This window comes from Sorex araneus, chromosome X (assembly GCF_027595985.1).
Source record: "Sorex araneus isolate mSorAra2 chromosome X, mSorAra2.pri, whole genome shotgun sequence".
Lineage (NCBI taxonomy): Eukaryota > Metazoa > Chordata > Mammalia > Eulipotyphla > Soricidae > Sorex > Sorex araneus.
In genome coordinates, this window is record NC_073313.1 from 350,494,603 (window position 1) to 350,511,123 (window position 16,521).

At 40.7% G+C, this 16,521-nt stretch overlaps 1 protein-coding gene across 1 annotated transcript in view; it reads right to left on the reverse strand.

Moving 5' to 3' along the window:
- NBAS (NBAS subunit of NRZ tethering complex) overlaps positions 1 to 16,521 on the reverse strand; it is a 388,118-nt gene that overhangs the window by 323,543 nt on the left and 48,054 nt on the right. The window contains exon 10 of the mRNA XM_055121563.1: positions 1,237 to 1,375. Coding sequence (XP_054977538.1) covers positions 1,237 to 1,375 — 139 coding nt within the window. The remainder of the gene's footprint in view (positions 1 to 1,236; positions 1,376 to 16,521) is intronic.

The following is a 16,521-nucleotide window of genomic DNA, read 5'->3' on the forward strand; positions in this document are numbered from 1 at the left end:
TTTCGAGGACAAGCAATTTCCTACTGTGAGATTCCAGTAGCAAAGCTTCATTCTGGTCAGAGTGGGAAGAATCATACAGAGTAGGAGAGATTCCATGCTTCAGGAAAGAGCAAAAACACCCATAGAAACCCCAAAGAAGCCAACACTGACCAGGGTTCCATGGAACACTACAGGACTCTAAGGTCCCCTGCCCGGACCTCTGTGCCCAGCAGACTCCACGACCCCATCCTCAAGGGCTCGCATGGCTTGCCTACGGCATTTCTCCCCGTGCCCTCCCCATTTGTCCAGTTCCTCTTTTCCCCTTCAAACTTTAATTTTAATGAACACTCCAGTTTGTGACGAACTGAAGTGATTACAGAAGGGAGCAGCAATATAGTCTTCACCTGGGTCAGCAACTCATATTTAGCTACATTTGCTTATCTGTAGGACCAACAGTACATACTAGAAAAATAGAGAACACATTTTCATGTCATAATGCAGTGAAATATAAAAATTTTTCATTGGCTGTTAATATGACTTTTTTTTTATCTTTTTGGGTCCCACCCAATAATGCTCAAGAATTACTCCTGACTCAGTGCTCAGGGGACCGTATGGGATGCTGGGGGTCAAACACAGGTCAGCCACATGCAAGACAAATGGCCCTATTGGCTGTACCATCACTACAGCCCCCTATGTGGATATTTTTAAGTTGAAATATAAAGGAGAGCCTAATACAAGAAAAAAGCTTGACTGGAGAATAAATGGTTGGATAAATAATCAGTTTAAAAAATAGAACAAGACATAAGAAAAGTGTCATGGTAGGAAAGTAGCTGAATTAGGGACTCCTTCCAGCGCCTTGTATTAACCCTGCCACTTACTAGCTGCTGACCCAGGAACTTATACAAATATTTTTCCCTTTCCAGTAGAACAGGCTGGTAACCATACCAATACCAAAGGGCTGTAGAAAATCAAGTGAGTTACACGTAACAGAACTGAAGAACTGCTAGCAAAAGAAGGTGCTTAATAAATGTCAATATGTAAAAAAGCAATGTAAAAAGATGACTACTATTGTCTCAAAAAAGAAATAAAATTAAGTATAATAATCTTTAGACAAATTTGGCGCTTAAAAGAAAAACTGCACCTTCATTAGCATTAAGTCACTATTCTCAGAAAGGACAAATAGTTGGAACATCTTACTTAAGGTCTGTCTATCAGAGACCTGCCAGCAAAGAGAAATGCCATCACTGAAATACTTACTGCAGTCACCCTCTCTCCACTGTTAGTAACTTGCTTATAATACGGTGATCCTGAAAGAACTCGCCAGGCAGAAAGGCCACAGCTTGAAGCTTTTGAAATGCCCATTTCAGAAGTCTCACATCCACCAACCAACAAAAGTCTGAAACAGAGAAAAACAAAATAAATTTAAAATATGAACAAGGCACATCAACACAAAGAAAATAGAAATAATAGCCTTCACAAGGAAAAAAAAAGGTAAAGTTATCATAAAATTCAAGAGATACATTTTTTTTTCTTTTTGGGTCACACCCGGTGATGCACAGGGGTTACTCCTGGCTCTGTACTCAGGAATTACTCCTGGCGGTGCTCAGGGCTCAGGGGACCATGTGGGATGCTGGGAATTGAACCTGGGTCGGCCATGTGCAAGGCAAACGCCCTACCCGCTGTGCTATCGCTCCAGCCCCTACATCTTTTAAAGGAAACATCCCAATGTTGGTTTTTCAATTCGAATTTCACCTTCATTTACACAGAGCTTAGTGAAGCTTAAACATTACCTAAAATCCTGTGGGAACTTAAAAATGAGAAGGGAGCACACGTGCGCATGCATGTGTGTGTGTGTGAGCGTGCGCAGGCTCTACATTTGGCCACTAACAATGAAAGAGACTGTCAGCACCAACTCTAGCAAGCAGGTGGGTCACCTCAGCCAGTTGCCAAGATTAATGACAGTGCTACATCAGATGCCAAGAGGGCACAATTACAGATGCTTGAAGGAAACCACAGCTGTGAGTGCTATGGATGGCACAGAACTATATGATAATGACTAGATTGAAACAAGACAGTTTTTTTTGTAGATGAGCTCCTCATTTTGACTGGCTCCCTTTCCCATTATATTTCACCAACAAATTGAGGTCAATTAATCAACAGCCTGGCAATGAGAAGAAAGGTCAAACATACGCTGAAAGTTAAAATATTGCAACACATCAAAAAAAGCTGCATGACAGGGGATAGAGCAATAGCACAGCAGGTAGGGCATTTGCCTTGCACGCGGCCAACCCGGGTTCAATTCCTGGCATCCCATAAGGTCCCCCGAGCACCACCAGGGATAATTCCTGAGTGCATGAGCCAGGAGTAACCCCTGTGCATCGCCAAAAAGAATTGTGACCCAAAAAGAAAAAAAAAAAGCTGAATGACAATAAAATTGAGCTATACGGCTCCTTACAGCAATACACTGGGACTGTGAGCTGGGCTATGCAATTTCTGGCAGAATTTTCCCTGGACTTTATACAGAAATCCAACTTAACAAGAGACTTAACATCTCTTAATTGTCAGCAATGTGAAACGGTTCCTTTATAGCAGGTATGACTTTGGGGGGAAACTCCAAACAATAACAGTAAGTTTTTTGTTGAAATACTGAAGGTAATCAAAGTAGCAGCCATTTCTCTAGACTGTGAACTAAGCCATAGCCCCCACGCCAGCTGAGAAGAGGAAATATCCCTCTTTCCCGGTTGTTTCCCATTTTCGGGGAGAAACACGGCATGGCGTCCACCATATTATGAGGCGCGGGAAGGGGAAATGAGAAAAAAAAAAAGGGAAAAGAAAAAAAACAAAGAGTTATGTACTTGCAGCAGTGGGACTACATATCTCTTCATTCTAAGCAATGGAAAACTAATTATCAAATGCTTCCTTGGTAGTAGGGATGTCTTTCTTGGGGGGAAACTCCAACAACAATAGTGAATTTTGTGTTGAAATATGGAATGTAATCAAGGTAAAGAGAAAATGAAGTGAAATTCATCAGTTACGCAGTTGGGGGTAGGGGGCGGGGGCGGGAAGTATACTGGGGTTTTTGGTGGTGGAATATGGACACTGGTGAAGGGGTGGGTGTTTGAATATTGTATAACTGAGACATAAGCCTGAGAACTTTGTAACTTTCCACATGGTGATTCAATAAAATTTAAAAAAAAATTGAGCTATTAAAAAAAATCACTGAAGCTTAGGTAACAGCTTAGAACAGCATTCAAATTTATGATTTTTAAGATACAGGCACCACACAACCATTCTGTTTTTCTCCAAAGTTATGTCTGGCTAATATGGCAGAGAATTATGTGTCATCATCACTTGTCAAAAAAATTAAAGTAAAAGTTCTGATATGTTAAAAGGAGCACTGCAATTATTACTGAGTTATTTGAGAAAACAACTCATTCACAATTAGGCAACAGAGAAGCAGAAGAGATACTGCAGAGTCCACTGTCTACACTGAGTCCCTTCCATGGGATCTGGAAACTCACTCCCACTGATGGTGGGGGAAACCCTGGAGCAGGTTCGTGTCCTCGGAATGCTTTATGCACATGATCTGCACTGCAAGGCACACAAACAATTATCAATCTCCTGTTACATAAAATGTGCATAATTCATGACCAGGCTCCAATTTTGTCAAAAAAGGGTGCATTATCATCACACAAACTGGTACTGACCTTTTTCTAGACCAAGCCAACAGAAAAAATACGGCAAATGGAAAAAAAGACTGAAAGGAACCAAATGGTTAAAAAACACTTCGTAAAGTTCATTCGAGATATCGAAAGACTGACTCAACTCTACTGTCCTGTTAATTGTTCAGTGTTAACATACTGATAAATACAAGAACTCCACGAGCTCTCGGTATTGTCCCTAAATGTCCACTCAGGGTAGTCCAAAGAACTATCTTAGTGAAGAAAGCAGTATATGACCTCTACTAAACCACCGAAGATGTCCACATAATCCCTGTACGTATGATGCAGCGTGATCCACAGGTAAATCACCCTGGATTATCCAAGTGGTAAAAGTTAAAAATAAAAAAAGATCTAAGTGTCCTTAAAACAAGAGGGAGGCAGGAAAGCCGGTCTCAGCATGATGTGAGGTGAAAACTGACCTCCAAAGACTGAGGTGAGAACTGACCTCCAGGGTCACTCTGAGACTAAAGGGGCCATATGCCAGGGAAGCTGGATAGACTCTAGACTAGACACCACGTGATCGAGAAAAAGGATTCTTTAGGACAGAACAAAGCCCCACCCACTAGCACGTGGGAAGACTCTAAACTTGTCATCTCAACTGGAAGATCATCAATTTGGGGTAAGTCACTAACTTTGTGGTAAACAGAAAACAACAGAAAAATCTGTTACCTCCCTCAGTTATCGTTCCAGATAACTGATAACCCGAGTGTGGGATCTGGCAACAGCTCTCCCCTTAATGGAGGGGATACTTGCTAACACTTGCTTTTGAACCAGGCTGACTCAGAATTTTTTTTCCGTATTTATCTCTACCACATACTCTGAGACCTAAAATTTTCAGAGCTGCAAAAAAATTTCCTTGGTTTCACCATGGAATTTAGCCAACTCAAAATCTCAAAGTTCATAGGTATCAAAATAGACATTATTCACTTAAACACTGTACAAGCCTTCACTCAAATTCTTTTGCCTACTGATTTTATATGTGTCTCCAACACATTTACATCACAGCAAATGGGAGGCAATAAATTTTGAGAGAATGCCTGAAGCAATTTACTTGAGCTGCTGGTACCCTAGACCAATCCTCAAAACTAAAACATAATTAACCCAGTCACCAGGGCAAAAAAAAATTTAGGTTTAAAGTCAAGTTAATAGTAGGAGTATTACTTGCCTAGAGCACTCATTCTGTTCAAATGATTATTTTTAAACTAAAATAGTTTCAAACAAAGAGAAAAAAGTATATATCTATAACAAATTATTCCAATAGGTCTAACTACTAATCTGAAAAAAATACAGCTGACAAAAGTAACATAAACACTATTACAATGGCAACTAAACAATGGGAAATCTAAAATAATTTACACAGTAAGAAACTACAAATTAAACTACCTGTTCTCTTTAGAGCACACATGCAGAGAGCATGAGAGGAGTAAATGGAGAATAAATCAACATATTTTTTTAAAAGCATTTGAGAAAGCTGAAGACAATAAGTTATTGTTAATTACCTTCACATATGACAACGGTTTCAAGCCTTTTTGTTCATTTTATAAATGCACTTTAATTTATTTATTTTGGAGTTTTTGGGCACAACTAGTGTTTTGCTCAGGGCTCAATACTGGCTCTGCACTCAAGGATCACTCCTGGTGAGGCTCGGGGCACCAGGTGGGGAGCAGGGGATCAAACTCAGCACAGCTATGTGCGAGGCGAGAGTCCTACCCACGGTACTATCTCTCCAGCCCCTACGGATGCATCTTGAAATAATAAAATAACATGTCTTCCCTCTAGGATTTACTTCAAAATAATCCAGAAACAGGTGTGTGTGGAGGAATGGCTAAAAAATACATTAAATGGAGTCTCGACCCGGGTGGCCATGCCTTTGCACAGCCGTGTGGATGTGTAACGAGCAGGAGCCAGAGCCAGCTTTATGACTTGGGGTTCCAGCGAGTGCTTGCAACCATGTATGCAGACTGTGAACTAAGCTTTTGCTCCATGCTGCTCCAGGAAGGGAAATGATTCAATTTCCAACTTAAATCTCCCTGGACTTAATTACTATAATACAGAAATTGTAAAAAAAAAAGTCAGCCATGCGACTTTTTATCTCTTCATTCTCATCAGTGGAAAACTTATTATCAAATATTTCCTTGTCAATAGAGCTGTATTCTTGGGGGATAAATTCCAACAAAAATAGCGAGTCTGTGTTGAAACTCCAGCAACAATAGCGAGTTTTGTGTTGAAATATGGAATGTAATCAAGGTAAAGAGAAAAGAAAGTGAAATTATCAGTCACGCAGCGGGGGGGGTTGGGGGGTGAGGGGTGGGATGTATACTGGGTTTTTTGGGGGGTTTTTTTGTTTGTTTCTATTGGTGGTGGAATATGGGCACTGGTGAAGGGACGGGTGTTTGAGCATTATATAACTGAGACATAAGCCTGAGAACTTTGTAACTTTCCACATGGTGATTCAATAAAATAAATTTAAAAAAAAATACATTAAATGAGATTAATTATGAGTTGATTGTTGAAACAAAACTACAGGCACAAGGGAATCAACATAACTATTTTATGAAAACAGTTCAAATTTTCCATAAAAAAAATATTACTTTCAAAGTCTATTTGCTAGCCCCTGGCACCTCCCATCTTTTTTAAGTTTTTTTGAAATTTCTCCAGTAAAAAAGAACTAGGGACCATAGAGATTATACAGTAGGTAAGTTGTTTAATTGATATGTGGCCAACCCCAGCTAGGTCCCCAGCAACCCATATGGTACCCTGAGCCCCTCCAGGAGTGATTCCTGAGTGCAGAGCCAGGAGTAACCCCTAAGCATCGCTAGATGTGAGCCAAAATCCAAAGTAAATAACAGATAAATTCTTCTCATAAAAAAGCTTTGATCTACATTTCCAAATATAATCACAGTGTTTTTCTTTAATTAGAAATGTGATTCATAAATTTTATCTTTAAAAATTAGTTCTTAGCCTTGTATACGTCAGGCCCTGGGTTTGGTGCCAGCACCACCAAAAAAAGTACCTAAAACTATAATACAAATAAAAATTTTGTTTCAGAGTAAGAACTCAACAAATCCCCAAAAGACCACAACAGAGTGTATTATTTTCCTCTGTTCAAAGTGCAACACACATGTTTATATTAATAGTATAATTCTCTACTCAAGAAATGAGCTTTTTTTAGTCCCTCTTCCTATATCATAGATGGTACTTATAGCACATTTAATTTTCAAATTTAAAAGCACATCTATAAAACTTTAATTTTCCTATCACTGAAGAAGAATCAGAGCTAACTTTTCAGATACCTTATTTCATGATCTTGACAGAAGTCACTTCTCTCTATGTATTCTGAAAAATACCACAGCTGCACACAAATCAAACCAGCTATGATATGATAAACTACAGAGATTAAATATCTGTTCTTAAATAACTTTTTCTTCACTCATGCCAGACTGAAGGGGAAGTGCGGGGGTGGGGGGGGTGGAACTAATCCTTTATGGTACTGTGTACTATTCCATCCAGATGGCACGGCAGCTTGGGGACACAGATGCTCCAGCTATAGGAACGTACATGTGTTCACACATGCAAACAGGCACGCGCGCAATTGGTAGAGGGGGAGGGCCTGAAACAGCTTTATCAACATATTCATAAAACTGGCAGCTACTGTGTGCCAGGTAACACGCGAGCCGCTGAACACAGAGATGAAGGGGTATCCACCCCGCTTTCACAAAGCTCCCTGTCTGGTCGGGGCAAACGAAAGGGAAGAAGAGCCAGAAGACAGGACTGACGTGGAAGAGAACAGAGCAGACCTATCTGAGAGCAGACAGCCCAGTCCGTGCCCACTGCACAGCTGTTAGTGCCAACTGTATCGCTCCTATTCAACACAGTAATCTGACTCCTGTCTTCACCATTTCACAGGACTCGACAATGATGACTAGAGCTAACCTACAAGCAACGCAGAAAGGAAAGTCAAGTGGAGAGTGGCTCCTGGCCGTGGAAATGAACCCCCTACCTGATTAGTGCAAGACTAGGATTCCCAGGCAACACTCGCAAAAGTAGAGTAGGTTCCAATGAAATTTAAATTTAAATTTCTTTAAATTTCAAGAAAGTTAAAGCAAAACAGTTCTTGTGAAGTCTGAGGCCCAGCACTACACATGCAACAGATGTTAACGGACCGACTGTGTATATATAAAGCTCATTAAGTAGCAGTTCGAAAGGTGCTGGAGAGACTCCTGATTGCCCTCATTCTTGCTACATGTCCGCAAAAAGAGAGGAGGAGGTGGGGCAGAGAGAAGTGAAGGTCATGGAAATAATGGGGAAGGTCTTTCACCAACTGAAAAGAGAGGGCACCTGTTAGCCAATGCTAAGCTGAGAACCTGGTAAAGCAAAGTACCAGAAAGAAAATTTCTAAACATTTGTGTCAGACATAGAGGTACAAATAAATAAATATCATATTCCTTCAACCTCAATATTGCATTAATACCAATTCTTCTTGAAATAATCTGTAAATTGGATGCACATTCAAATAAAATCCCAACACCATTTTTTTTGTGGAACCAAACATTACTAAAATTAGCACGGTAGAACTGCCATCCCATTGTTCATCGGTTTGCTCGAGTGGGCACCAGTAACATCTCCATTGTGAGACTTGTTGTTACTGTTTTTAGCATATCAAATACGCCATGGGTATTTCAGTCAGACTGGACTGAAATTAGACAAAAATAAAATTTATATTGGAAACGAGAGCTCTAAGAATAGCCAATCCAATTCATAGAGATCATCTTTCTCTTCAGGAGTTTGTAAATTCTTTTTTTTTTTTTTTTTTTTTTGCTTTTCAGGTCACACTTGGCAATGCACAGGGGTTACTCCTGGCTCTGCAGGAATTACTCCTCGAAGTGCTCAGGGGACCACATGGGATGCTGGGAGTTGAACCCGGGTCAGTCGAGTGCAAGGCAAACGCCCTAGCTATTGCTCCAGCCCCAGGAGTTTGTAAATTCTTGCCTACACTAGTGTCAATAAGCTTTAGACTCCTTTGAAGTTGACCATATTAAATTCTGCAATATCTGTCCATAAAGTGGGAAGATAAGCCACATGTTAGACATTACTTACAATACAAAGAAACTAGTACAGGGGCAGAAAAGTAGTACAGAAGCTATTGCTTTGCATGAGGCTGACCTCAGTTAAATCCTGCCATCCAACGTGGTCCCTAAGCCTGTCAGGAGTGATACTTGAGTACAGAGCCAGGAATAAACCCTAAATACCACCAGGTGTGACCCAAAAACAAAAACTCAAAGTATTATCAGACAGCATTTATAGAGTCCTCACACAACCTATCCAGAAGAAAACTGGGCAAAAAATAAACAAATCACAGAAGAAATTCAAAAGCCATGCAAATGAAAACAAACATGGTTTTGTGACACAGAAATTTTTTTTTCTTTTTGGGTCAGACCCAGCTATGCTCAGGAGCTATTTCTGGCTTTGCACTCAAGAATTACTCCTGGTGGTGCTCGGGGGACCAAATGGGATGCCAGGGATCAATCCTGCGTCAGCCACATGCAAGGACAACCTATCTGCTGTAAAATCATCTGGCCCCCAATGACACAGTAATTCTTACAGAAATATTTACAGAAATCTTTTTTAGGAAAATCTTACTTTATTGCAAATATAAACAACCATTTTGAGAGCCAGAGAAGCAGTCCAAGGAGGTCCCCAGCACCACATACGATGATGTGAGCACCATCAGGAGTGGTCACTGAGCACAGAGCCTGGAGTCAGCCCTGAGCAAAGTGCGGTGTGACCCAAAAACAATGAGGAAAGAAAGAAAGAAAGAAAGAAAGAAAGAAAGAAAGAAAGAAAGAAAGAAAGAAAGAAAGAAAGAAAGAAAGAAAGAAAGAAAGAGAGAGAGAGAGAAAGGAAGGAAGAAAGAAAGAAAGAAACTGTGTGTGTGATGCATACATATATGGTGTACATATATATATATACACAAACATATGTACACAATATAATACTACTTTGCCATTTATAGAAGATAAATCAAACTATTTGGTACAAAATGAATGGCTCCTGAGGTGCTTCTGTTAAGTGAAAAAAGAAGAAAAAGATAATTACTAAACAATTTCATTCATACATAAATATTACTAAAGCAAATAAGCTAGAAAAAACAAACTAACATGAAACTAAAATAACTCCTATACTTGGCAAAAACTGTGGAGGTCACCAGAATTACTAAAGCAAATAAACTAGATAAAAAAAAAAACCCTAGCATGAAACTAAAATAACTCCTAGACTTGGTAAAAACTGTAGCGGTCACCAGAGGGGCGCTCCCAGGGATGGGAGAGCACTGGGGCTTCAGTGTGGAAGTGGTGAGATTTACAGAGTGGTGAGACTGAACTCTTGAAATTCAATAATACTGCAACGCAATAGTAAATCAGAAAAAGAGACTGTAAAGGTATCCACATAAAAATCTCAAATAAGGACTCCAGAGATATAGCACAAGAAGTAAGATGCTTGCCTTACGCACTGCTGACAGAGCTCAATCCTAGCATCCTCTACGGCCCCCTGAGCCCCACCAGGAGTGTTGCCTGAGTGCAGACCCAGGAGAAAGCCTTAAGTGCCATCCAGTGCGCCCCCCAAAGGACAGAATCTCAAATAAAATGCATTTGCAACATTAAAAATAAGTAATCTGAAAAGTGGAAAATATTAGTAACTGAGTAAAATTAGTAATACTTTAAATGCTTGATAAGAATTCCAATAAATTCTTTAAGGAAATAGGAATTTTTATAAGAAGTAAGTACAAAAGTTTCCTCTATACAATAACATTGCATGAGGCTGACACCCAAGGACAATAGATACAAGAGCCAGGGGGACTGCCCCATAGCTGGAAGCCTGCTTCATGAGCGGTAGGAAAAAGGCAGATGGACTAGAGAAGGGATCACTAAGAAAATGATGGCTGGAGAATCAGTGGGGATGGGAGATGTGTGCTGAAAGTGGATAATGGACCAAACATGATGACCTCTCAGTGTCTATGCTGCAAGCCATAATGCCCAAAAGTAGAGAGAGAGTATGGGGAATATTGTCTGCCATGGAGGCAGGGGGAGGGTGGGAAAGGGGGGGATACTGGGGATATTGGTGGTGGGGAATGTGCACTGGTGAAGGGATGGGTGTTTGATCACTGTGTGATTGTAACCCAAACATGAAAGCTTGTAACTATCTCATGGTGATTCAATAAAATTTTTTTTAAATTTACTCTATAAAGAGGAAGTTGAGCAAAAGAACAGAAATAAAATATTGACAGTACTATTATCTCTACTGTATATTTTTGTATTTGTTTATAAACACACTACTCAAAAAAAGATAAATTGAATATTTTTTAATTCTAGATAACAGGTATTTAAGTGTTCATCACATCATTTGCTATATTTTTCTCTTGCTTAAGAGAACATCAAAATATAGTTTCTGAAATTATACACATAAATGTTTCCAACTAATAAAGTCTAGTAAAAAAGATTCAGAGAAAGTCCAGAAGAAAAGATTCAGAGTTTAACACTTAGTCTCAACTCCCAAATCTAGTCAAACCCTGAAAATGAACTTAGCATAAGACATCTTTGTGATATATTTTGAGGTTGTTTATACATTAATGGTTATATCATACATATTCACTGATGTAGCAATGAAAGGATTATTAACATTTTTGCAGAAATTAAGCCCACAGACAATATCTATAATATATAATGCAATGTTTTATTTTGTTGCAGGAAATTCCTCTATTACAAACACACTGATAAGTATACTTTCCTAAATATACCAGGAATTTGGCTCTTAAGTATTTACTTTGAGAATAATATTTTGAAGCATAATCCCAAAAGATCTGCACTGTAGCACTGTCACCCCGTTGTTCATTGATTTGCTCGTTCAGGCACCAGTAACATCTCCATTGTGAGGCTTGTTGTTACTGTTTTTGGCATATCAGATATGCCATAGGTAGCTTGCCAGGCTCTGCCATGCAGGCAGGATACTCTAGGCAGCTTGCCGGGCTCTCTGAGAGGGACGAAGGAATTGAACCCGGTCAGCTGCATGCAAATGCCCTACCCGCTGTGCTATTGCTCCAGTCTCCCAAAAGATCTAAAACAAAAATATTTTTTTCTTGTTTCGTTGGGTGGGAGGCACACCAGATAGTGCTCATAGCTTACTCCTGGCTCCACACTCGTGGATCACTCTTGAAAGTGCTCAGAGGACCATACTAGGTGCTGGGTATTGAACCAGAGTCAGCCATATATAAGGCAGACACCCTACGTACTGTACTACCACTTTGGTCAACAAAATAGAATTTCTCCAAGAGAAACTGAATCTTTTAAACTAAAGATATGGATTAGAAAAGCAGCCTCGCGACATCTAATAGCCTTGTTCTCCGTCTTGGAGAATCTGACAAGCTACCAAGAGTCTATTGCCCGCTGGGAGAGTCTTGCAAGCTCCCCATGGCATATTCATATCCCAAATACAGTAAAATATAAATACATCCCTCTCGGAGAGCCTGGCAAGCTACTGAGGGTATCCTGCCCACACAGCAGAGCATAGCAAGCTACCCGTGGTGTATTCGGTATGCCAAAAACAGTAGCGATAGGTCTCATTCCCCTGACCCTGAAAGAGCCTCCAATCGTTGGGAAAGACGAGTAAGGAGAGGTTGCTAAAATCTCAGGGCTGAGTGTAATAGAGACGTTACTGGTGCCCGCTCGATTAAATCGATGAACAACGGGATGACAGTAATACAGTGAGAGCTATGGATATGTGGGAGCTAAAACTTTTTACTTCTTAACAAAAGTGAGAAAGAAGAAAAATGAAAACGGAGGAGAAAGAAGAAAAGGAAGAGACTGACTTTTCTAATCATCTTTCACAGAAAAATTACACGGAAAACAGAAAACCAAGGGTCTAATGATCAAAGTATCAGATTCGAATTCTTCTGCAACAAAGTAACTGTGTTATCTTAATTCCCTCAGGGGGCCAGGGAAATGGTTCGGAGGGGTAGAGGGCACGCCCTGCATGCTGAAACCCCAAGTCAGACCCCCAGCACTGCATGGCACCGAGTGTCACAGAGCCCGGCAGCATCCCATCCCCAGGCCCGAGCATTAAACCATGAGGGATGGTGGGTCAATTATCACTGGGAACCCTGAGCACTGTGGGGGAGAACAAAATAAAAAGAAATTCCCTGAATTCCAACATTTACTAAACACAGACTGTGTCTGTTGCACAGTGAGGAGTGTGCTAAACAACCATCCAGAACCTTACTGAGGGGCCCCACAACAGTACAGCAGGGAGGGCTTTCAACTTGCACACAGCTGGCCAGGGTCCGATCCCTGGCACCATATGGTCCCCTGAGCCCTCCAGGAGGGAGCCCTCATTGGAGAGCCAGGAGTAAGCCTGAGCTCTACCAGGTGTAACGCAAATACAAAACAAACAACAACAACAACCAAAAAGAAAAAAAAAAAGTTGTAATTGTTGGAGTCAATTCCCAGTTTCCTATCTAGCTCTTTCAATTCATCCGTATACACATACTACAGGGCACATGCGCTCTGGTCCCTGCCTCCCTTTGTCAACTGTCCTTGAACACACACTGAGATGGGAAAGAAAACTGGAACAGTCTACTTCAGGGGAACTGCTGGTGAATACAGACCTCTACTGCACAGCGCCGTGAAGAGCTGGGTACAAAAACAGCCCAGAGGGCAAGCGATGCCTTGAGAAAGAGGGAGAAGACTTTCCAGGGAAGCAACTGTGAAAGACCTTTTTTTTTTTGGTTCACTTTTGTTTTTCCCACTTTGAGACAGTGAAATACCCTACTGCCAGGATCGGGTTTCAGCATACATTCCAACTCCAGGCCCTCACTCAGAGTGCCCATTTCCCTTCATATTATCTCAGTGTGCCCGCCCCTCCGCCCATGCCCATGGTAAACTCAGTTCTGTGAACCAGTTCTCTGGCCATTTAGTCATCTGTGGTTCCCTTTACAGCCCACGTGAGAGAGAACACTCTGTTATGTGTCTTCTGCCTTTGCTCAGCATGATACTCTCGAGACGGCCCCGCACAACCATAAACTGCGTGATTTCTTACCTGTTCTTACATCTGAGTAACATTCCACTGTACATATATACCCTAATTTCTTTATCCGGACACCCATTCTTGCACACTTAGGCTGTTTCTAGATTTTAGCTATCATGAATAGTGCTACAATAAGAACAGCAGAACACAAAAACATTTTTGAAGAGCTTTTAGGTCCTTGTGGTAGATGTGTTAAAAATTTTACCTATAAACCATTTCCCAGACAGATAAGGGATGGCGAGAAAGAACATTCTAAGTCAGGAGAACTGATTTACAAGAGCATAGATGAGTTTGAAAGTGGTATTTTCAGAGAATAAGTGCAAGTAAGAGCTTCTGGTCTAAAAAAGCAAGCAGGAGCAGCAAGACAGACGTTCAAAGGGATTCAACGATGCAAAATGGTTTATCTTGTTCACTCCTCAGACCTTTATCACCTTCAGCCTTCTGTATTACTGCAGCTGTTTAAATCATGCCTCCATTACTAAACATTCACCACTTGGGCAGAGAGATTGCATTCATACCCTTCAACACATTTGCAATTGCTTTACTTGGAAAACATCTCTCTGCATTTTCGCTATGTAAAAGAAATAGAGGGGCACAAAGGTAAGCAAGACAAAGGCTTTGTCCTTGGCTCAACCTCTCCAGGTCTCCATTCTCCCATCTGAGGAATGAAGGGGCCAAACCCCATGATGGATGGAGGTCTCCTCCAGTTCTGACATGCTAGGAGTCTAGCCCCCAAAGCAGAAACAACGGTATCAGCCAATAAATATAAATTGTGGCTGATAAGGTGTGCAAGAAAGAAAGAAAACCCAAAAGAAGTAAATTAAGTGAGCATAAATAAAAGCAGCGGCTTGAGCTGGAAATAAGTAAGGAGACGGTAGGGGCAGAACAGCCGCCCTAAGCACAACACTGCGCATGACACTGGCGAGCCAGCCGACTAAATGTGATACTAGAAATTAATTGCAAGAAGAAACAGAAAGGGTTTATTACCAGTCTTCAAACTAATAAATTATTGGGAGACTCTGCCATCTAGTGGTTTCAAACAATTTAACAATCAAAGAAGTTTCCTCTTGAACAAACTACTGAACAATACTTTTGTCCCAGGACCAACGAATGAGTCTGCAGCATAAAACCAGACAAGAAGAAAACAAGCAAAAAGTACCCATCCCCGGAGGGAAAAAGTGCGTAAGACTATGCCTCACAAAGTAAAGGCTCAAAAAAGTGATAGCCACCACCCTGCCATAAGAAGCCATCTCTCTCTCTCAGGACAGCTAAAATAGTCGCAATTGTAACACATTTCCACAAACCATGAAATTATTTACAACAAAAAAATTCTGTTAGCTGGCTATTTAACATTCTTCATATACCTATTTATTTGATAAGAAACTCTTCACATCCGTGGTTCTCGAGCGTCACATGCATCAGAAGCACCCAGAGTCTGTGAAAGCATCAAGCCCCGGCTCCCCTCCGGAGCTCCTGCTTCAGCGGGCCGAGGGTGCAGCCACGCATCTGAATTTCTAATAACCTCGCCAGTGACTCCGGCACACATGGCTCAGGGCTCCCAGTAGGAGAAGGCTCACTTCACATCCCGCTTGAATCTATGATCTCACCATAAATCAAATTATGAAGCATCATATTGTTTAGCCAACACACGCTTAAGAATGATGAAAGCAAGATCTGGTTCTATTGAATGCTCCGTTGTTAAAGACAAAATATGGGAATTTTGTTTGGATGGAAAAGACACTGCTAGACTCCGTAGTTTGGTAATGAAATCATTTCAAGCTTGATAACCAGGGTTTAATTTGCTTAAAACTGAGTGGTACCTGCCAATAAATGCCATAAAACAATTTATAAAGGAGAATCGAGGAGTATGGGAAAATCTATAAGCTTCAATCTGCCTCACTTTGTGTTTTCCAAACAGAACTGAGCCTATGTTAGAAAGATGAGTGGACAGCACAGAACAGAGCAAACGTTTTCTGAAAAGAACTGGCTAATGCATATTTTGGCTCTCTGTGCTCCATGATCTCTTCCACAACTTTTCTCTGTCGCTGTATGAAAAGCACAGGCAAAAAAAATATAGGAAGAGGAATGAGCCTAAGTTTTATTGTTTTCAGACACTGAGATCTGAATTTCATACAACTGTTACATAACAGTAAATATCCCTCTTTGCTAATTTTCCAAACATTTGAAAAATGTACAATCTATTTTGGGCTTGCCAGTCATACAAAAATGGGCCAGATTTATAACCTTTCAGTATCAATATTGCAAACCACATGTCCAAAAAAGAGAGAAAGAGAGAGAAGAAAAGTATCTGCCATAAAGGCAGGTGGGACATGGGGGGTGGGGGGTGACGGGAGGGAACCTGGGGACACTGGTGCTGAGAAATGTACACTGGTGGAGGGATGGCTGTTGGAATACTGTATGACTGAAACCAAATCAGGAACAGCTTTGTAAAAAATATATACATATTAAATTTTTTAAAGATTATGGGGAGTTTTGGATATGGCTCTTGAGATGGTAATAAAACTCAGCTGCTTAATCATTAAGCAGCCTCATGAAACTGGAAAAAACAAATGGGCCAGATTTGGGATAGCACCAATGTTCTGCCCTTCGTGTAAGCAAAGGTTATAGAGTAAAGATATTAAAAGACATGAAAATAGAACTTAATAACCCTACCCTCTTTGGAAAATTGCTTAATGTACCAGAGCTTCAATTTCTCCAGCAGAATTAGTTATGATAACAACTTATG